Raw genomic sequence first — 22,723 nt, 5'->3', positions numbered from 1 at the left:
TTCCCTCTTTTAACTTAAAACCATTTCCCCTAGTCCTGCTATTGTCAGCCCTTTCGAAGAGTTTACTCCCCTCCTGGGAGTAAGTTCCCTTCAGGTACTGAAAGGCTGCAATGAGGTCACCCCGCAACCGTCTCTTCTCCAAGCTGAACAAGCCCAGCTCCCTCAGCCTGTCCTCATAGGGAAGGTGCTCCAGCCCCCTGATAATCTTCATGTCCCTCCTCTGGACCCTTTCCAAAATCTCCATATCTTTTTTGTACTGAGGGCTCCACACCTGGACACAGTACAACAGATGGGGCCTCATCCTCACAAGCAGGTGGTTCTGGTTTTCAAGATCTTCCCTTTTCCAGCTCTGCACGTGATGTGGGACTCTCTTTCTCCATCTGCCACTAGATGCTATTGCTCCAGCAGTTCTTCCCAGCTGCTCTGGACCCTCCCTGAGACTAAGGCAGTAAGTTCAGAGTGCTCAGTCTGCACAGGCTCCCTTCTCCATCCAGATTATGAAATGAGCTCCCAAATGCACCAAGTTCTGCAGACACACAATGGTTTGCATTGAGTTGCTTTCAATCTTGTGGTCAGACTGTGATTCACGGGGAGCAAAGACAGGGGCTGCAGCATGAATAAGGTTGAGAGAAAGGGCAATGCTCCATGTGCTTGGGAGCACACGGCCATAGTTATCAGGCCAGCTGGCTTTATCACTGCTTCGCCCTGGCTCTCCATGAGCAGGCCGCACCAGCAGTCAGCTGACGGGAAGCGGCGGCAGTGCGGTCACATGATCGGAAGCAGCGGCGGCGCGGGGCTCATGGAGCGCTACGACAAAGCGGCGCTGAACGCGGCCTTCGTGCCCGAGATTCGGCAGTAAGGACCGGGAACGGACGGGACCATGGCGGGGCGGTGGGGGCCGGGAGCTGGCGGCTGGACCGGGAGGGAGACGTTCCCTGTGTTGGTGCCCCTGGGTTGGGAGGGCCGGCTCCGGGAGCGGGGTGGGGGAGGGTACCCAGAGAAAACTTAGGGCAGGTTGTGGTAAGGGAAAAGATTCTGGGCATCTCTTCTTTAATCTGTTTAATAAGCTGCTTGAATGTATGGCGATTTAATGGGGCCTGATCAGCACAAGTGCTGCTGATCAGTGCTGATTTAGTGCTACACATCACTGTCATTTTGTGACCCTCAGAGTATGAGGGTTTGCTTGATTTTTATTCCCACTTATAAGAAACATTGAGGGTAAAACATTATTTCAAGTGCTACGTTTGTCCCAGATGTCTGGAGCCTTCACAAATGGCTGTGGGTTATAAGAATTGTGTGTCCCTGACTTGAATTGGTTTGGGCTCTGAAGGACATGTGTCATTGTTTATGGTGATCTTTGGAAGCCAGAAGGTATTGCTTGGCTTACATGTTCACTACTGCATAAAATAATGTGAAGTCAGTGAAGCGGAGCAATTAAAAACTGGTAGAAGTACATACACACACTGAGAAACAAGCTCCGTGTGTTGTTTTGTGAATACAAAACCTGTTCTAGCAGGTGAAGTCCAGGGAGAGCTTCCCAACTACGTGGTCCCTCCTCATTCTTCTGTTCAAGGTCATTTAAGCTTAGGTCTGGAAAGGCAAAAAAGAAACAAACAACAAAATAAAAACCATAATGTATTAGCTCCATCTTCTAATTAATGCTACAGTTACTCCAAGGTTTTTAGTGGAAACAGGGAAGTTATTTTAAACAGAGGGACAATGCTTATTAAAGGAGCTTCATTTCCAGCTTCAGATGGTTAAGTCATCCCATGTACTTCCCTCTGTGATCTAGCCCATGGTACTTAGCTGGATTTATAGTTATTTTTTCCAGAGAAAATGGGGAACTTGGCAAGTTTTGATGTGAAATATTGTCACGTATGTCGTATACACGGATATCTAGTACTAGATATTTAATAATATGAAAATAACACTCCTGTGTTGTTAAAACTAGCAAAACAATAATAGAAACATCTAGTTTGCTCATCTTACTAGTGAACTTTAACAGCCATTCCTGCATCTTTTTGCGTACTGTGGTTTTCTGTTGCAATTAGCAAATGTATGCTCAGTCTTTGTCACTTCAGTGCCCTCAGTTCTTGAAAGTAATTGGATTGCTTCTGTTCAAGACAAGTTCTTTTCTTGTGTCAGGCATTGCATATTGTGACTTCCTCCTATCTGTAACTATTCTTATTTATTTCAGAAATGAGGGTTCATTAACATCAACTTTAAGAACACTTCTGTTCTTCACAGCTCTAATGATCACGTTACCTGTTGGGCTGTATTTTTCATCAAAGGCTTATATATTTGAAGGTAATTCCGTCTCTATCACTTAGCATTACTATTGCAAAAACAGGAAAACTTTTCTTTCCTCTTCTGAGTGTTAGTTTATTTATACAAACTCAAAGCTCTGTTATGTTTAACTTGTATGCATATTCTGTGTGTCTTTCCCTGCATTATAACCTGAAATTTAACATTCACTATTGTTATACAGTGGTTTATATTGTGTACAGGTGCAGTATTTCCTTTACCTAAAGAGTATCTTAACACCACACTTCTCAGAGCTCCATCAAGATTATCAGGGATGGGCTTCTTGCAGCTGTTGCCAATTAAATGTGTGATCACGACAGAGTGATATTATTTAATGATATTTTTTTTCTGCATTTTAAATCATACCTGCATTTATAAACATCAGCTGTTAAAGGTAGTTGCTTTTAAGAGCAGTTTGTGACTAATTTGGAAGGTCTTGCAGGATGCTTCTCCTTTTGTGCTTCCTGCTATATGTAGTTCTCAAGGCTGAGAAACTTGCTAAGTTACTTTCAAGTTTACTTGTAGTATATTGAACTGTAGTTCTTTTTATCTAGGATATTTTAGATGGAGTCTTAACTTTGCTGTATAAGTTAATGGCAAATGTCAGCATGGATAAGATTGGGCTTCTTTGAAAGGGTGCCTTACTGGTGTGTGTGTACTTGTCTTTTTTGTTATTTCTTTATTAAGAGAAATGATGTTTCATGGATTTTGAGGCTTATTTGATGCTGGAGGATAAAAAAAGAAAATGTGGATGTTGTAGAACTCTGAATTGTGAACTTTAAAAGCAGAGCGTTTAATCTTAAATATTTTGCGGGCTTGATTTATTCCAGATATGCTTTCAAGGTCTGTGATTATTGCAGTACATTCTTTCTTTGTATCTTTTTGCTCTACGTCTTATAGCAGTACGTTGAACTTTGGTCTTTTGAGGGGGAAAAGAAAAGGGATCTTCTGTTTCAGCATTCATAACTAATTTTCTTTCCTTCTTTTATTTTCTCAGGTACCTTAGGAATGTCCAACAGAGACAGCTATTTTTATGCTGCCATAGTTGCTGTAGTCACTGTTCATGTGGTACTTGCGATGTTTGTATATGTAGCATGGAGTGAAGGCAGTCGACAGTGGCGGGAAGGCAAACAGGACTAAAATGAAAGCCATCATCACCTGATACCTACAGACTGTAAATATCATTTCTGCAAATGAAAAGCATTCTTCAAAATGTGTAATAGATGTACGCAAAGATCAGGCTGATATCTCAGCCCCCTTCAGTTATGATAAGACCCGTCCTTGTCTTGGATGTGTAGCAGTGTTTTCTGTAGTGCTGATGGAAGTTGTATGTGGGTGTAATCAGCTTCTACTAGGTTGAGCTGAGGAGATATTCACATGAAATCAGAATGAAATACTTAAAAAAACAAACAAATCACATAGCTATTTTTGCAATTCTTAGTATTTCTTCTGGCCTGCTCTGAAAATAACATTGCCCTGAAGCAAGCATTATGTTCTTAAATTAACTAAGTTGCTATTTAAAAAGTAATGTACTTCACTTGCTGTCCAAACAAAATGGAAAAGATGAGATTTCTGTGATTAGTCCAGATGTGCATTCACTTATTCTAATTCATCAGGTTACTACAAATATAGTTTACTTTGTTGGACGAAGTGGAATAAAGGCATTGTCCCAAATAGGCAGCTCTTTATGGTGATGCGCCAGGCAGAAGCTTTGTACCTGTACCAACTGGAAGCTGTCAGAAAAAGCTGCAGATGAGTTCTGAAAGTCTCATTAAGGAGCACCTTCTGAAGTATTCTGACCTTCCTATCAAAAACAAATGTTGCTTTCTGACTTCAGCAATTCATTTTTTCAGGACGTCTCAATTCAGTTACTTGTGTGGAATCAGTAGGTTGTTTAAAGTGTAACACGAGGTAAATGTGTTTAGTGACCTTATCCTGCAGTTAGAGTGTGAATCCAAAGCACTAGACAAGCTTTGTCTGCTATGAGGTGGAATTACTCGTTGAAGAGGTTGAGTAATTTGAAAAACTAGAACTTTTTACTTAGAAAATCATGGGGTGTCTTCCTAATGTGGAATACTCGCCTTTCCTCATCTTCAATTGTGATTTTTGTTACAGTATAAAACTTAATCTCTAATTTCCTTTTCTATTGTTTTGAGAGCATTTGTCTTATTAGCACAGTGCTTATCTTTCTGTTCTTCTACGGTTAAACCTCGATGAAGCAAAAGAAATGTGGCACGCTTTTTTTTATGTCCTTACTTCTGTATATGTACTTGATAATTGCTGAAGGATGCAACTGCATTGCCTGTGGGGAACTACAGCAGTAACAGCTATAAGCCGCGTTAATGAGCAGTGGAGGAACAAGTGAGGTATAAGGGAGAAAACAAGCTGTAGCTGTCTGCAACTGTTGTCCTTTATGAAGCAGAACACAAGAACGATCACGTTATGGAAACTTTGCTTTTCTTCATGTGTATGAATTGTACACTGTGAAGTGATACAATATGTTGAGCTCTTTTTCTTCCTCAGTTGTGTATGGACACTTTCTGTAGTACAACAATGGTGATGCTTTTGTGTTGTAGAATAACAGCCTAAATTTCATATCTCTGTTGGACTGATGTTAGCAATTAATTTAGTGTGGAGAAGACTTCTCCCTTAGGTTCCAGCAATGCACAGAACTTTTTCTAAAGCTGTTCACTTTTAACTTATTGTACTTCAGGTCTTTCTGTTAAATTGAGCTTTCGGTTTGTTGTATTAGTTGAGTATTTTTTGAAGTGTTTTGATTAATACAGGACTCAGAATTATTGTGTTGCTACACTTGTCTTCTGTAAAATGTTCCCATAAATGAAACAAAAATCAGGTGTCCATGCCCAGTAGTGAGAGGAATCTGTTCCCAGAACTCATTCCTCTTTTCAGCCTGTGTGTGTGTGTGTGTGTGCAAACATACACACTGTGTTAGGGCGTTAGTTAAGCATTAGCAATGAAACCTACACAGGAGCATGAGGCTAATACAAATTACTTTTACTTTGTATTTCTGCAATGTTAGATTGCTGCCAGCAAAGTGGAGAACAACTGATGACGGATGAGAAAAGTGAACATCTCATAGCACTGAAATAGGAATGTAGTTCTTATTATGATGTATTGGGTCTCTGTTCTCCAGTGTGTGGAACACGCACGTTGTAGAACAAGTAATTTACTTTAATAAGAAACTGCTCTGCAATACATGATGCACTAAATAAATGTGTGTGCTGAACATTTGGAATAATATCTTTAATAATGCTCATGAATACTGCAGCTTACAAGTACATCAGCCGTGGCATTATTCAGTAGCTGTGGTTATTTATAATGGTGTATGGATGTGAAAATGGTTGTTGTGCTTTACTGCTTGGGTCTAGTGCTGTTTCACTTCATACACCTGAATTCTTAGCTGCTAGATTAGTTTCCTAGGAATAGTAAGGAACCAACAAAAATCTAAGAAACTTGATTTATGTATAGAAATCATAATGTCTCAGCAGCTGGACGCGGGAAGATCTTTTCTCTTTGAAGACAATGTTTTGATCAGAGATGTTCTCCCTGAGAAAAGGGAGAGTTTGTGACTTTCTGGGCAGTAACAGTCAAATACCCCTGGGTTTTACCTTGCCTATGGTTGGAAGCTGAAACAACCACTAAGGTAAGTGCTGCAATGAGAACAGTCAAGTGATGGAATTACACCGTGACTTGGAAGCTCAAAGAAGAGAAACTACAGCCATATTACCTACAATCTGCATGGAATAGATACTCTGCTGGGAGTCGCGTTGTGCCTTAAAAATGCCAAGATTTATTATATTTCAAGAGCTTGATTGTGTTGTTTGTTTTTTTTTTTTATTAAGTGCTTATATTTCCTCATGTCTTCGTTAGTTCCCAGGCTAACTTAACTGGTGAGTCACATTTTTATTGTGTCATGATCCTTGTGATTGTTCTGCTGTTTAAATATTGGTACTCCACAACTGTGATCAGTTCCCGTATTTTGTTGCATTGCTTTTATTTTCTATAAAAGGACAATGTGATATTTGGAATGATGTGGTACTTTTAAATTGATGCTGTAAGTTTATTCGTTATATTCCTGAGAATGGATTGAAACGTTGTGTTAAAAAGACACACACACATACACACACACACACACACAAAAGTGATTGTCCCTCTCTACTCTGCTCTTGTGAGGCCCCATCTGGAGTACTGTGTCCAGGTATGGAGCCCTCAGTACAAGAAAGACAGCTGTTGAAAGGGTCCAGAGGAGGGCCACGAAGATGATCAGGGGGCTGGAGCACTCCCCCTATGAAGACAGGCTGAAGGAGATGGGCTTGTTCAGCCTGGAGAAAAGAAGGCTGTGGGGTGACCTCATTGCAGCCTTTCAATACCTGAAGGAAACCTATAATGAGGAAGGGAGTAAACTCTTTGAAAGGGCTGATAATAGTAGGACAAGGGGAAATGGTTTTAAGTTGATAGAGGGAAGATTTAGGTTGTAAGGGGAAGTTCTTTACTAGGAGAGTGGTTAGGTCCTGGAACAGGCTGCCCAGGGAGGTTGTGGATGCCCTATTCCTGGAGGTGTTCAAAGCCAAGTTGAATGCGGCCGTGGGCAACCTGATCTAGTAAAGGTGTATGTTTGGTGGCCTTGCCAGGCAGGGGGCTGGAACTTCATGATCCTTGAGGTCCCTTCCAACCCAGGTCATTCTGCGATTCTGTGATGTGGTCTTGTCAAACTGCATTAGCAGTGTGACAAACTAGATGTCAGGCTTTTCTATTGGATTCCTGTGGTAGGGGGAGTTATGCTTGCTGAAAAATTATATTCTCACCTAATGGTTAGTGGAAAAATATTTGTTACTGCAATTATGGTGGTTTTTAAAAAGCTGCAGAGTTATTGTAGTTAAATAAAGTATGCTTAGACTTTTAATTGCCCACACAATTGGATGGGGTGTACTCAAAGCCTACAGACAGGGGTGTTGTTGGTAATGATTCAGGTTAGTAAAGGACAGGGACTCTAAAATAGAGAACTAAGCTATATATGTATTATTGTGAAGGATTATAATGTGGGTGTGATGGAAATTGAGGTAGGTTGTTGCTCATAGAGCAAGGGAAGGAAAGGTCCTGTGAAAGCCAAGTGGCTCAGGACAGGTTGAGGGCTGGATGAGCTGGCACAGCTTGCTGCATGGGGACTTAGTTACCATATGTTCTTGTTCAGAAATATTTATCCTGTTGTTCTCTAGGGGATTATGCAAAATCATTGATCTGAAGCATTGAATGTAAATCATAAAAATACAAAGCCAGTTCTGGTTTTAACTTTCAATTGAAGTTATTTGTAGGTTGACAGCTTTGCATCTCCTTTTGTGCAGATGTGGGGCACGTTTATTCAGCTTTCTGTTACACAAGGAGCATTGTTACTAGCTCTGACTCATCTCTGAGGGTTGGGTCAAGCCCTCGGAGTGTAAATATTTCTTAAAACACAGGCCAACTGCCTCTATTGTACCAATAGAGATGATCAACTCTTACTCTAACGGAGACAAAAGCTGCTTGTTTAAAGTTCACAGGAAACAGTGCTTGATGCTTCCCTGCAAGGGGGAGGCTCAGTTGTTCTTGAAAGGATGCAAGGAAATGCTACATAGCTTGGGCCCCAAAATGATTTTCATATTTGAAGGTGTATGCTAGAGTGTGAATTCCTGAGATGGTGGGGTGCACCTTGAATTTCTTTGTTAAGAGGGATGAATTATAGTGCTGTGTAATACTGCTTATGAGTTATGGGTTAAGACAATACTGAGTTGCTTAGGGTTGGAATGTGACACTGTATAATAGTTTTAGTGCAGATAGCCCCACGGCTTAGATGCCTGATGCGTGCTATTAATTAAAACAGTTTTTAATTGAAGGGTGATTTATGAATGAGGGTAACAGCGGTGAAAGTTAAGGAAGAAAAACCTTGATGGGTGTGGGTATGTGTTGCAGGCATCCCTGAGGAGCTGTTTAATAGCTGCTGCTGTTCATCCTCAAGATGTGGTTCCTCAGTTTGCATGCTTTCCTTCAGAAGTTTTTGTTCTATCCCTCAATACAGTGTTGGTTTTTTTTCGCCCCATGTAAAGCTTATTCTCACCCAACAATCCAAGCCAAAGGTGCTTCTGATGATTTGAGTGTTCCAACCATTTTGATGTCTGTTGGGTGCTACGTGCAGCTGTGTTTAAACATGGAATGGCTGTAGCTGAGATGTCAGGTTCTGCAGCATGCACAGGGCTTGCTATGTGGCTATCAAATGTTGTGCTCTGTGTGTTCTGCTTGCTTTCTTATTTAATGGTTACAAAAATGTTATTAGAAGTAGTCTCAAGTAGCAGCTGTTTCACAGCTCCTGGTTTTACTAACAGCAAACTGGATCTTTACTAGGTTTTTATGATTGAAATAAAATTACAATAGCTCCACTCAGCACAATAACAACTGACTGATCTGTTACACACTAAGCCAGTTCCTTCGTATTTAGACAGCATTGATTTCCTACCCATTATGCATCTGCAAGCAGCAGAAAGTTCCTCACAAGTTTTTTAGCACTTCTTTCTCTTTACCTGCCCTAGCTACTTGCTGCTGCCTCAAGCACTTGGCAGGTATTTTCTATCCACATCATCTGCTGTGATCCCTAGTTAAGATCGGATGGAACTTTGTGGAGAATAGGGCTTTCCAGACTATGTGTTTTCAGAACTGTTACTGCTAGTAATTGAGATTTTTCTGGTCATATCTTGAATCAGTGAACATAGGAATGTTACCATCTGATTTTTGTGTGGCCTGATGTTTTCTACACAGTCTGTGCAGGTGGCTGTAGAGCATGCTCTCCTTCTTTATGGGATATGAGTATCCCGTGACATCTGTCTCTGGATTTTTACCTTTCTTTTTTCAGTTGGCTTTAGGCTTTGCAGGGCTTCTGTCTTGCATACTTTTTCTGTCTGGTACTTTCCTCCCAGCTCCTCTTGAAATCTTTCAACAGTAAACTAGGTGAAGTCTGCACACTCCTGGAAGGTGATGCTGCGTCTTGCTTATTTCCATTATTCTTTGAATAGTATGAATGCTGTGCTTTTTATCCTGCTTTGCTTTTCATCTCTTCATTTGCCCACAGAATTTTGCTAGGAATAAGTTCTGTGGTCAGGATGCAGAGTATGCATATGGTGGTACCTGGGAGAAGGGTTGGTGTGAGGCTGGGAAAAAAAGGAACCGAGTAAAAGATCCAAAAATTAAACTAATGTATAACCTTATTTCTTCATGTGTGCCTTTGGGTATGTACATGCCTTTGTCTTAGTTCTAAGCACTTGGTTTGGGGATCTGCATTCAGGCGTGACTAATCTGTGCTTGTCTCCCTCTTCAGCCTTTCACAAAACACCATTTGAAATGTTTTATTTTTCTGTATTTAAAGAACATTCTTTTATAATCCAAATCCTTTTTCATTTGTCTAGAACAACTGGTGGAAGTGTTTTTATTAATCTTTTTATTATTTATGCACTTCTATCTGCAGTACACAATGAAAGCAAATGAATTGATCTTTTGAGACAAGCTTGCTTTTTATCTTACAGAAACGATGACTCACTGGATTCATCCAGCCCTCATCTGCATTCCTCCCCCAGCTAATAAGTTAAATGTGAGTTTTATGTTTGTATTAAAAGGCAGCCTATGCTTACTTCACCAGGGAGCTTGTTTGAATGTTGAGTTCATAAGACAGTGTCTCCTTGCCAAAGAAAAACTGCATTTTGAGGAATTATGGGCCTTTTCAAAGTCTCTTCCCTGAATGAAGATAACAGCATTACATTTAATTTGTTAACTCAAGTTTACAGTGGGCCTAATCTGGTGTGTTTGTAGCTCTTTGTGGTGGTGCCAGAAGGCCTGTGGCTCTGATAAGTAAATAAGTAGCAGAAGACAAGAGACCTCTGCTCTTTTGCCTTTGGGTCTGTTAATCCTGTAGGTGGAGAGCATCAAGGTGTACAAGATGCTCTGATTATTTAGGACAAAAGTCATCCACTCCCACAGCACTGCAAACCGTCGTACTGATCGGACTTGGGAGGGAGCATGGAGGACAGAAGTGGGTGGAAGTACTTTAAGTAAGCATTGCTGCCGAAGCTCTGTGCTATGAGAAGATGCCCAACTTGGAACTGACTCCCACACTAATGAAGCCAAGCTTGTTTTAAGCTAAGTAGTGTATGGTCCTACAGTTCCGCAGTGCAGATGTTCTGTGAGCCATATTCTCCACTGTCCAGAACTACAGGTGTCTTTTTGCATACCTCCAGCTAACGTCAGACTCTGCAGATTCCTATTAAAGGATTTTTGGAGTTTTTTCACCACTTTTATTTTCCTTGAGCTCTCCGCAGCAAACATCCTTATGTGAATGGAGTTCTCAATAGAAGAAGTTGCAGAGGTACAAGTGATTGATGGGGTCCACCAATTACTTTGGGCAGAGCAGCTTGTGGGAGGAAGAAGAGATTCCAATCTGTCAGCAATAGAAGCTGAATTGTATGCTGATGTTCATTGTCTGTGGAGAAACGTTGCAGTTGACTGCAGGCTGATAGTTCGAGAGAGATCTGAGTCTTCTCTTGCAAACAGAGTGGTCTTCAGTGAGCATGGTTTTGTGTATGCTTCAGCGTCAAGACCAGACCTAAGTGTGCAGTAGGTTGTTTTTCCCAGGTGTATTCCTGTTAGCTGGTATCAAGAGCTTTCCTTAGTTTGAGTTTCACCAGTGGTCTACTGACTGTGTGTGGACTGAAGGCTACAAATCATTCCAAAAGTAAGCGCAAGGTAAACCAATGTGATTTCCAAACCCTCTCTTATGCTATAAGTAATTTAAAAGTACGATATAATGAAGGCGATACATGTGCCCAGAAAGTACCTCCTGCAGTGCCTATTTTGCAGTTTGGTGTTCCATGTAATTGCTATTAGTTTCCTCATTTATTTGTACGTATGCTCGTTAGCATCTCTACAGAGTGGAGGGACTGTTCAAATGCTGTAGGGGGTGAGCGTATTTATTGTAAGCTGATAATCCTTGTAACTTGTTACATTAAAATATAAATGGATTACAGTGTAGTCGGAGCATGATTAAAGTGGTTAATAAACTGCAGAAAGAAATGCACTGAAACTCTAAATAGTATTATCCTTTACAGCAGAATCACGCCCCCATTCATTTTAATGGTATTGTGACTGACTTTGTTCTAGTCCAACTTTGAGGCAATGCCTCCATGAAAATCTCATGATGTGCCTTCCAAAATGGCATCAAAGACAAAGAGAGAAAAACAGACTTGACAAAACAAGGTCAGTACATTAGCAAGAGCAGAGTGGGCTGAGCAGCTTTGTTTCCTGGAATCCAAGCTTAATTTCAGGAGCATTTCTGTATTCCTGTTAGTGTCACTGCTGCTCTTCTCAGCAGTAAGGGACCAAAAAGTGCCTCAGTGGTGGATAAAGGGCTGAAGGCCTTTGACCAAAGCCTGCTGTCTCCTTTCAGAGCACCTGAGTTTAAGGGTATGGGATGCACAAGGCATCCTTTTGGGGTGGGGAGAGTGGGATGTCATGGTCCCATCTAGGTTTGTAGCCAGCCCCTGTACAAGATGGATCATAGAACCACCAAGGTTGAAAAAGGCCTCCAAGACCATCCAGTCCAACTGTCCCACCTACCACCACTATTTCTCACTAAACCATGTCCTTCAGTATAAAGTCTAAATAATTTTTGTACACCTCAGGGATGGTGACTTCACCGCCTCCTTGGGCAGCCCATTCCAGTGCCTGACCACTCTCTTTGAGAATGTTTTCCTAATGTCCAACCTGAACCTCCTCTGGTACAATGTGAGGGCATTCCCTCTAGCTCTATCACTACTTAAGTTGGAGAAGAGGCTGAATTAATATCTTGGTGAGAAGTAAATGACTTCTGTCACCTTGAGCTTTCTCTGGTAGGCCTCTGAACAGAGCAAACTGACAGTGATTCTGGGTTTGGGGGATTTGAAATGGCTTTCTTGATTTTTGGTGTAAAGGGAAGGTGATTGTGAAGTGTGCGGGAAGTCTTTAACCTCCTAGATTGGCATTTTGTGGGATTACAGCTTTTCAGCTTTTTGTTTCACCTTAAGCACTGGCAAGGCAAGCGGTTAAGGAAAGATGTGCTCAGAGCCTTTCAGTGCGGCTCTTCCCTGAAATCAGCCGAGCCCCCCCACCCCCCAATCTGCATTTCATAAGGGTATTAGCGGTGTAATTAATAGGGGTTGTGTAACAGTACCTAATTAAACTCTGATCATATCGTGTAAATTTAACTTGATTATCGTTAGCCTCAGTGAACTCGGCAGGAGATTAATCCCCACAATTCCATCAGCACAGAGGGCAGCAGAGCCAGTGCTGCCCAGCAGCAGAGCGGCGGCGTGCCATGGTGCCCCGTGCTCTGAAACCCAGCAAGGTAGAGGCAAGCACAGCTCCGGAGGTGGGGGATTGCCTTGCAGCCACAGCCTCACTGTTTTCAAACTGGTTAAAGGCCATGGGATGCCAGCAGGCGCCCATGGCACGGGGTCTTATAGTCGCTGAAGAAGGAGCCTGTGAGAGGATTATGGCTTATGTAAGAGTTTGCTGCCTGTGCCAAAGCTGCAGCCCCTCGATGTCAGCGGGTGCTGTGCTGCACCCACCAGCAGTCAATGGATGCAAGGACATATGCAACGATAAATAGCGATGTGGGGACTCTTTAAGATGAGACTTGAAACTCAGGACCTGTTCCCTGCCTTCCAGAAGATAGGGGTGCAGCTGGGATTTTGTCTGTGAGCAAAGAGCCAAGGCAGTAACCTTATTCACTGCCTCCTTTTCCCAGATTAAAACTGTGTTCTTTCCTGCTATCAAACATTTCCCCCTTTATTTTTTTTTTCCTTTTTTTTCTTTTTCCTTTGCTAAAACACCAAATGAGCCTTGGGTAAAACAATCTGTTTTCCCAGCTCACAGCTTTCGTCCTTTCTCCCACCGACGTGTCATCTGCCACTAATAATAGTCAGATCAATGGGGCTGCCTCCTGCGTGTCTCAGTCTGACGGCAGCCCAGAAGACCCAGATGACGAGAGGAAAAGGGCTGCCATGCAGGCTGCTTTTTTCAAGTGTTCTGTGCTTAATTAAAAGCAAAGAGAAAGTTTTACTCTTGTTTGCATGAATGGTCACATCAAACAGTACAGGAAAATCTAGGCCAAGCTGCTTTCAGCAGCTGAAGGAGCATTACACTACTGCACCGCATCCTTTCATAGTAGCGATCTCTCTTAATAAATGTCAGGGACCTTTTGAACTTCCTTTGATCTGGGAGCGTTGCCTTTTGCTGGCAGCCTGGAGCCCACCTTGCCTCGCCCCCGCCAGCCGTGGAGAAGATGCATCTGCGTGGGATGGGGAGCGCGCATTATCTGCAAGTGGAAGTGCAACGGGTGCACACTCGTTGCCTACAGAAATGGTGCCAGTTATATAACTCCCGCTGTGAGTAATAAGGTACAACTCTGTCCACTCGTCCGCTGGAGGTTTCGGAGGGCTTGGTGCTCCTGGCTGCTTAAAAGGTAAGTTGGGAATTTGTTTCTCGTTAATGGTGCACGTGTGTGTGTTGGTAGTTAAGCTGCTGAAAAGATGCTCAGAAAATGAGAGAATTAAGCGTGCTCGCAGCACTTCGTGCAGGCACAGGCAGCTTGCTGATTTGTTACTGATCATTTTGGGGCACCGATGCTCTGTGAGACAGCTCTGCAACATGCTTGTTCTGTTCTGGATTCCTTAAAGATGAGCACAATTAAGAAGACACTGCTGCTAAGCTTAAATGGCTTTTCCTTGGATTTTATGGTTGTAATAACATGTTTGGAGAGAAGGCTGTGCTCAGGCAGCAAAGTGCTTTATGTTTTACATTTAATGAAATGCTTTACAGGATGTTGATGTTGCTCGGAATGTGACTTGCTGCTGTCAGTTGTGCTTGCAGAGCTGTGCCTGTCTGCAGATCTGCTGGCACATCTGTCTGTTGAGACGGTGCTGCTGGGGCTGACCTGCGACTGTGGGCTGGGTGCCCGAGTGGGGCTGAGCTCCAGGCATGGCAGGAGGTCCAGGCCTGCTGACTCTGTGAGCTCTGTGTGAGAGATGCTGATAAACTAGGGCTCCTGCACAAAGCTGGAAGGGCTGCAGAGTGGCGGCAGGACTGCGGTGAGCTGTATGCTCAGAAGGTTCAAGCAATGGGACACAGCACTTACATGAGCAAAGGGACCTAGATTTGTCCCAGAGAGCAGTGTGCCTGAATCCAGAGCAGCCTCAGGCTGCAGGATGGCATTGCAAGGGTGAGCGTTGTCCTGGAATGAACTGTGCAGCAGAACAATAGCTTGTGTTAGATACAGCCTGTGCTCCCCTGGGACTGAGAGTCTCTGGTGCTCAATTTTTAGATTCCCTTTTTTGTCATCCTCCAAAAGCTACTTGATGTCCCTGCTCCTGTCACTTCAGCTTATGCATTTGTTCCTTGCAATGTACAGCTCAAGCAGCAAACTAGAGGGGCCTATGTCCTCTTTCATTGTTGTTCTCTCCCCAGCCATGTGCCTGCTGGCCCCACAGAGTGGGCCAGGCCCTGCTGAGTATGAGGACACAAGCTGTGTGCTCACTCTCAGTCTGAGGGTACAAATGACCCATAAGCAAGAAGCTTGTGGATCAGAAGACATTCAGATCCCTGCTTGGGGAGGAGACCAGGTGGACTGCGTGTGGTTCTCCAGCAGCAGGAGGCAGGCTGGGCCTGCTGTTCTTCCCTTTCACGTGTTCAATGCATGTTGTTGGCCTCAGCTTTTGCCCAGTAGGGTATTTCACTGTAGGGCTGCATGTGCTCAGGCAAGGATTTTCAAGGGGAACCCATCATTTCTGCCAGGTGTAGGAATTGATCGTTGACACACTGCTGAGGCTGGCTGGAAGATACCCAGGGAAGGCTTTAGCATAGGACTGGCCAGGAGACCCAGCAAACACATATCACTACTCAAAAAAAATCATTATAATAATTAAAAGTGATGAGCAACCTCAGCTGGCAACTTAAACATAGCAGCCAAGAGTGAACCACCCCTCCAGGACTGCTGACACCTGGGGGAAATCTGCCCAAGGGCTGCAGGGTCCACTCAGCATCAAGGCTGCTCCTTGCACACAGTGCTCTGCCTGGGGGAACAGCCCGTATGGCAAAGTGCTGCTGCAGAGCCTTGCCGTTGCACTGAGCAGATTTCTCTATGCGCATGTCCGTGTTTAATTAGCATTATGAAACAGTAATAAAAAATTGAAAATGTCATTGCAGTGCTGTGTGGGGCTAGGACTTGCAATTCAACTGTGAGTCTCCTGTTGGCAAAGCTGCTCTGAGGTTTATCTGAGCCCTGCTGTGTGATGTTTGTTTTCTTCCCTGAGCAGACTGACCTTGCTCCCAACTTTTGGCACTGCCTTTTCCACATGTGAACACATCAGCATCCTTCCTGAGCCTGTCTGGTGGTGGAAACATAGCCTGGTTGAAACTCCCTGCAGCTGGATCAGCATTTAGCAGCATCACCACCTGCCTGATATTGCTTTAGGAACTCAGCTCCAGAACTGTAAATGTTTGTGCATGTTGGTTGGTGTAAGGAGGCGTTGGGTGAAGAGAAGCCCTTGAGAAGTTTTGGGGCCAGGCATTGTAAACAGTGTCATGTAAGGGAGAGAGTGGTTTGGAGAATAGCTCTGGAGAAAGCAAGTGTTTTGCCTACACATTTTTCAAAGTATTAAAACAAGCTGAAAGCCTACTGCCTATTTGCTGTAGCTTGGAGATAGTTTAGAGCTGGGTTTAACTGATGGCTCACCCATATCTTGTAATTCAAGTTCTTTGGAATGGGATTATGAACATTTGGTCTCCCCGTGCTTCCTCTGGGGCAGGCTGAGCCCCAGAGTTGCTCTGCAGGCAAACGTTTGCAGTGGGGTCAGGGCCAGGGAGTGCTCCAGCTTCAAAGAATCAGGAATTCCCTTTGGAAGGCAAATGGAAGAATAGGGCAGGGATTTCCAACATGCAAATAGAAGACCATATTAATAACATGTAAATAATCAAGTGTTCATTCATTTCAGTGTAGCTCTTGGAAGATTTCCCAGGATGTCTTTAAAGAGCTCCTTGTTAAATAGTAGGATGTTCTTTCCCCATAGGTAGGTGTTAACATAAAAACATCTCATTTCCTGCACTTGAAGAAATTACTACAGAATTGCTGGCTCTGGAGATTACTGTGAAGGCTTTTGGGAAATTGCAGAATCATAGAATCACTGAGGTTGGAAAAGACTTCCAAGCCCATCCAGTCCAACCATTCACCTTCCACCCCATTTCCCACTAGACCATGTTCCTCAGTACAGCATCTACATGCTTCCATTGGCCTCCCAGGGTGCAGGTGCACACTGTTGGTTCACATCCATCATTTTTGTCCACCAGGACACCCAAGTCCTCCTACAAGTGTCTGGGATTGCACCAACCCAAGTGCAACACCCTGCACTTGGCCTTGCTGAGCCTCATTAGTTTCTTAAGCACTCACTTTTCAAGCCTGTCCATGTCCCTCTGGATGACATCCCTTCCTTCCATTGTTTCAGCTGCATCACTCAGCTTGGTGGCATCAGCAGACTTGCTGAGGATACCCTTGATTGCTAGTCCATTGAACCTATTTGCTGTTCTGACCTTACCCTGGCTAGAATTTGAGTTTTCATAGTGGATGAATGGGACAGCCTCTGCCCAAGGCACTGCTTTAACTGTGTGGAAAATATTTTGCCAGGCTGTGTGTTTATTAATAAGCTGATTTTTGTAAGGAGATGGAGTACCATGCCTGAGCTCTTGTGGCAGGGCTAGCTAATGATATTGGACAGCAAGCAACTGTCACTTTTGCTAAACCTGTCATATTGCAGATAAGCTGATTACAGCATGCAGTTGGGGTGGGCAGAATGACAGCCTAATCCATCTTAGGGCTCTACCCAAAGTCAAATCTTGAGTCTGCTGTCCTAAAGAATATGGTTGACCCCTGGACACCGTTGTCTCCAATGAGAGCTAAGGAGCAGAACAGTCATCAGCTTTGCTGAATAAACTCTTATCAGTGTGTCTGCTTGAGGGCTTGTAGACTCTCACCCCTGAGCAATGATAAAATAGGATTTGTGAGGAACAGAAGTAACACGGAATTTGTCTGAAAGCATGTCTTTGTACATTGCTTGGAAATGCAGCACAGTATATTTGCAAGCCACCTGAGGGGCTGAAACAGCCCTGTATAGAAATCACAAATGCTTTGAGGTTCAGCTGGTATCGTGTCATTTGGCCAAGGCATGTAGCAGGTTCTTGAATCTTGAAAGATTAATAATTTCACAGATGGAGGTGCTACTTAACTTTAAACTGCTGAGTCAGTTGCTGAATCCCAGCTCCTTCATATTTGGCAACCTTTGTTCTACATTGCTTTTGTAGATGTATACATTAGATACTAGATACGATTTCCTCAGCTGATGCTGTGATGTATGGGGCACAGTGGCTCAGCTTTATGGAACATTAACACTCAACATCAGATGCTGGTTTTTTCTTCACATCTTTATATCCATTCTTAAATTTTCCTCTATGGTATTTAATAGAGTTTAAGAATATTTTCATTCTCTTCCTCTTGAATTGTCCTTTTGTCCGTGCATTGCCCAACATGCACATGGTGTTTGCATATACTACTGTCTTTACTGCAGATATCCAAGCTCCATGTGAGGTGAGAGTGCTGTGTTAAGCTGAGACAGTAGATGGCATGTAGAGTTTGAGGGCTGTTGATCACAGATTACTGTCTCACAGTGCTTCACCCTCTGTAAGTTTGCAGAGGGCACCGAACTGAGCGGTACGGCTGATGCAGCAGAAGGAAGGGATGACATCCAGAGAGATCTTGATAAACTCGAAAGGTGGGCTCATGAGAACCAAATGAGGTTCAACAAGGCCAAAGGCAAGGTGTTGCACTTATGACAAGGACGAAGTGATAGCATCAGGGAACTGAGGTCATGGATCTGAGTGCTGGGATGCTCATGCCCAACTCCACCAGTGTTTACCTTGGGATATGTTTTGGCTACCGACTGCTAAACAGAGCAGAGCTGAAGGTGCATTATTCCTGTTCTGAACCGCAAATAGTCCGTTGCATCTGACTGGATAGCACAGCATTAGTGCCTCTAACCAGCTTTACTACAGAGCATGCTGAGAAGCACAGCTTCATACCATAGCAGTACCCTTATTTTTATCTTCAGGAGAAAATATTTATTTGAAATAATCTTTTTACTCTCAAAATTTAAAGCTATTTCTAATTGAAATGATATCCATGAGTACAAGTAACTTTTTTTTAAGGTAAGAAAATGTTTACTGGTACCATTCTACATTTGGGTTGTAGCTCTTTGCTTCCCTGATACCCTTTGTTCCCAGAAGATCAGTGGCCAGAAATACTGTGAGTTAAAACTACTTGATGCAAAAGATGTGAGAACAAATGCCCCAAAGCAATACAATAAAGAGCTATTAGGGGTAGAAAGGTTTTCCCCTGTTAATTCTGTGGGCTTCTTAATGTAAACATTGAGAGCAAATTGTGACTAGCTCTAAAATGTTATTTAAAAATCTGTCTTTAGATAGACTGAATTGTTTTCCAGTACTTCCTTTCTAAAATGTATACAGTAGAATTCATAAAGATGTGTTGTTCTACCCACGTCTGTGTCAATGGTCCAATAATCAGCACAGGAATCATCTTTTTCTCCATTAAAATAAACACAAAATGAAAGTCTGATTTTTCTTCTCCTCTACACTTTGCTATGTAGGTATTAGAAAATCAAATGCTCTTGTTCTATGAAATCTTAAATGGAAGTTTGCCAGTGATATTCTGTTTTCCAGTAGTTAATGGATCTGCAATCCAGAATTAAAACGAAAGCAAACAAAACAAAGCAGACATCTAATAACATCAGAGTGTTCATTACTGAGCTCAAAGCTAGATTTTAATGCTATACTGAATTCTCCACTTACGCACCAGCACTTTGTTGAATAGGTATGACCCCAAGCACAAGCTCAGGTTTCACCCTTGTGTTTGCCGCATAGCATCAGTAGTTGGCGCAAGATCTGGCTTCAGCTTTGTAGCGAATTCAGGACAGTAGTTTTTAAACACAAAGGTCACTGCATTGCAACCCAAAAGTGAAATATTCACTTTGCATTTGCTAAACACTGAAATTGGGTGGGTTGCAGTGGATTTGCATAGTGAATTGCTCAGTAACAATATGTTGGGTGATGATGGTGTTGTTAAAATAGAAACTACCATTGGTGTTTGGAAACAGTTCTGTAGGAGAAAAAAGCTCTTCAACATTCTTTTGTGAAGTAGCTGCAGACGGAGCACTGAGCACATGGTGGTGTGTAGGAGAAGAAAGAAGTACATTAAGGCATCTCCGTATCTGTTGCATGAGTCATCCAAAACTGATGTAAATACGCTTTCTTTTAAGCTGTATTTATCTTATGTAGGAATCAACAGTGACAGTTCTGTCCTTCCTGGGCAGCAGTGACGCAGTGACACGTATGCTGTTTCAATAAGCAGTCATGCTATGCACCTCTGTAGCCCTTTTGGAGCTCAAAAGACAAGAGAATGACTGAAACCACCTCCCCAAGACCACTACTTGGGAACCTGAACCACAATGCTAGCATCAAAATCCAGGATGGTAATGCTGTATCATTTCTCTGTACAGAGATGAGCACAAGAGTCTGAGTAACACAGCAGTTTGAAATAACCTTACTATTTCTTTTACTGGTTTTTATTTCCTTATGTGCTTGATTGGGCAGTCCATGTGACAGCTGCTTCGTTAGGCTCTGTGGGCACAGCTGCAGTTCTCCTGAAGCTGGTGGGAACTGGGCTGTAGCTGGCCAGAATGAGCTGGCAAATGTCAGAAGTTAACATAGCATCAAGAAAAAGATGTTGAGAACTACAGTAATCTGTAACAGGGCTGGTTTTCTGAAGGAGATTCCAACACTATTCCTGTTGGGGATGGCCTAGAGTTTGGGCAGTTCCTCTGAACAAGAAGCCACCCAGGGAAGAAACATACTACGGCTATCCAGGGCCACAAAGTCGTGACTGGCAACCATAACAGCAAACACAGCATCAGGCCCCTCAGTTCTCTCCCAGTCTTCTCCTTTCTGATGATTTTGCCCCATACTTGTTGTAAAGGAAACTGTTGATCACAGCCTGAGCCTCTGATTAGCCATCTGAGGCAAGTGATGGATCAGCTGCAGGAGCACAGGTGAAGGTAATTCAGCTGTGCTCCTAGAAGGGTTGGAGCTCAACTCCACCTCTCCTAGGTCCCATTTAAGGGCTGTCCACCACTGAGGTAGCATCTCTTTCTGGAGGTTGCTCTTGTGTGGAGTTCTTGTGGTGAGCCTTGATGTTGGTGAGCACCTATCTTGAAGGCCTTGGAGTTGGTGAGTCCTTTTCCTTAGTTATCCTCTGGCTACTTATTTCCATTTGTATTTGTACTATTCCAACTGTATGTTATACTTGTATTAATTCAACTGTACAATTCTGTACTTGTATTATTTCCACCCTACAATTGTACTTTGCAGTCCTTCAGCTTTGGAGCCTATAATGGCAGAACAGAGACTCTTAGCTTCAGGGTCCTGACCTGCTTGTGCTTTGTCTGGGATGGAGTGAGTGGCTTTTTGCTGTGCTAATGCTTATTAATTGCATGGAGGAGAGTTCATATACAGTTTCTTGGCATTACACCAACACAGATGTATTCTGCCGTGTGCTTTAGAAGTTTAATTAACACAGGCTTTGCAGTATGTGCTGGAAAGTAAATAACAGGCACATCTTTATTTACTTAACAGAAGAATAACACTTCTTTTGAAGATAGGAAAACTTTCCCTAATGTGTGTGACTGTATTCACCAGTGCCCTGCAGGTCAGCCTGCAGCACACACGCTGCTTAAAGCCCCCATCAGCTCAAATGCCAGGCTTAGGGGAGACTCAAGTGCTGTGTGGATCTTGCAGTGTGCCTTTGTAGAGGGGTAGAGCTTCATCCCTGTGGTTGCACGCAGCACAAGCAGGCAGGCAGCCACAGATTCTGCATCAGTCTGACTGCTGTGCAGAGCCATTTATGGAAAACACTTCAATGCATGGGCTGATGCCACTTTGCAGATTGTATCATGCTCGTAATCAAAATATCCAACATGAGCGGAATACCCATAGCTGAACAGTTTTGCTTTGAAAGGACTTCTTGGTGGAGAACCTGGTTGTCATCTGTGCTATAAATCTCAGCTGGCAGCATTTTAGAATGGGAGTCCTGATATGACCTCTAGCAGAGAATCAGAGATGACAACCATGTGAGAAGGCTACTGTGCTTTTGATGCCATCTGCATTGTAATCGCCCCTGCAGGGGAAAAAAAATAAAAGGCTTATCCCATCAGCAATACATCATCCTTCAGCATCTCATCCATAATGTCTGGTTCTGGGGCCTTGCACATTGCTTATGTGTGAGCTTTCTGTTTTGGAGTCCAGGGTTCTGCCTGATCAGAGATGCCAAGTCGCTACCAGCATTAGGAGCTCTGCTCAGAGACCAGAAATGAAGCCTTTTTGGAGCTGCTAGGCTGGGGAATACATTCACGCATTTAACTGTTAACAGTCTGAATAATGAGCCCTCATTAGTTTCCTGGGGCTCGCTGTATGCTCAGGGCTAGGACTTGGTGTGTGCTGTGCAGCACCTGGGCTCAGTCTGGTACGGAAGAGCAAGGTTCCAAGAGCCTTCTGGTGGGCTGGCTTCTCCTTGCCTGCAGCTCTCAGCCTGTGCAACCATTCTTGCTCTTCCTTGGCTCCTTTTTGCTATGGCATTGAGCAATCCGGGGTAACCATCTCATTGTATTCCCAGTTTTCCAAGAAAAGTTTTCACTGTTTTGTAAGTAGCAAAAATATGCTTAGCCACAAACTTCATTATTAGCACAATGTTCACAGCTGGCTTAATGACAAGGCCCAGGCTTCTGCTGGGGTTGAACTGAGCTGAATGCAGCCATCAAACTTCCCCGCTTTTCACTGTACTTCTCCTTTACGCATAACTGACCTTTCCTTCTGCTCCTGTTTTGTCCTTCAAATATCACTTAAACTGTGTTTTATGTGAGATAAATGCTGCAGAAATGCTACTGATTGCTGCCACATTCAAATTGGACAACTCTTTGTTATTCTAAGGCATCAGATTGCTAAATTGTCTTCTAAAACCCCAATACAATGAATATTTTTCCAGGTTGTCATTACAGAGAGGTAGAGTAGATGCTGTTTGGTTTGGGTTTTTTTTTTTTCCGCTTAAGATTAGGCAAGAATATACATAATATTTGTTAATTGTCCCTCATCTCTATGTTAAGTGTTTACTGCTCTGCTCCTGTGAATAGGTTATTACTGGTTTGTTTGTTGGAAGTCATCACCCGCGCTTCCATAC

At 43.1% G+C, this 22,723-nt stretch overlaps 1 protein-coding gene across 1 annotated transcript; it reads left to right on the top strand.

Annotated features, from left to right (window-relative positions):
* Window positions 1–725: 725 nt before the first annotated feature.
* On the top strand, window positions 726–6,353 carry VMA21 (vacuolar ATPase assembly factor VMA21). Its single transcript, XM_015860830.1, has 3 exons — window positions 726–855; window positions 2,198–2,307; window positions 3,302–6,353. Exons 1-3 carry the CDS (start codon window positions 770–772, stop codon window positions 3,442–3,444), a joined length of 339 nt encoding a protein of 112 aa, XP_015716316.1. The 5' UTR covers window positions 726–769; the 3' UTR covers window positions 3,445–6,353.
* Window positions 6,354–22,723: the final 16,370 nt, after the last annotated feature.

This window comes from Coturnix japonica, chromosome 4, assembly GCF_001577835.2.
Source record: "Coturnix japonica isolate 7356 chromosome 4, Coturnix japonica 2.1, whole genome shotgun sequence".
In the NCBI taxonomy this organism is placed as follows: domain Eukaryota; kingdom Metazoa; phylum Chordata; class Aves; order Galliformes; family Phasianidae; genus Coturnix; species Coturnix japonica.
This window is presented reverse-complemented; position numbering and strand designations above follow the sequence as displayed.

Bases quoted from the DNA above. Each gene is read 5' to 3' on its own strand.
- VMA21 (XM_015860830.1), top strand. From the start codon at position 770: ATGATCGGAAGCAGCGGCGGCGCGGGGCTCATGGAGCGCTACGACAAA. The intron at 856-2,197 runs GTAAGGACCGGG...TATTTATTTCAG, and splicing joins TTCGTGCCCGAGATTCGGCA to AAATGAGGGTTCATTAACAT. The intron at 2,308-3,301 runs GTAATTCCGTCT...TTATTTTCTCAG, and splicing joins AAAGGCTTATATATTTGAAG to GTACCTTAGGAATGTCCAAC.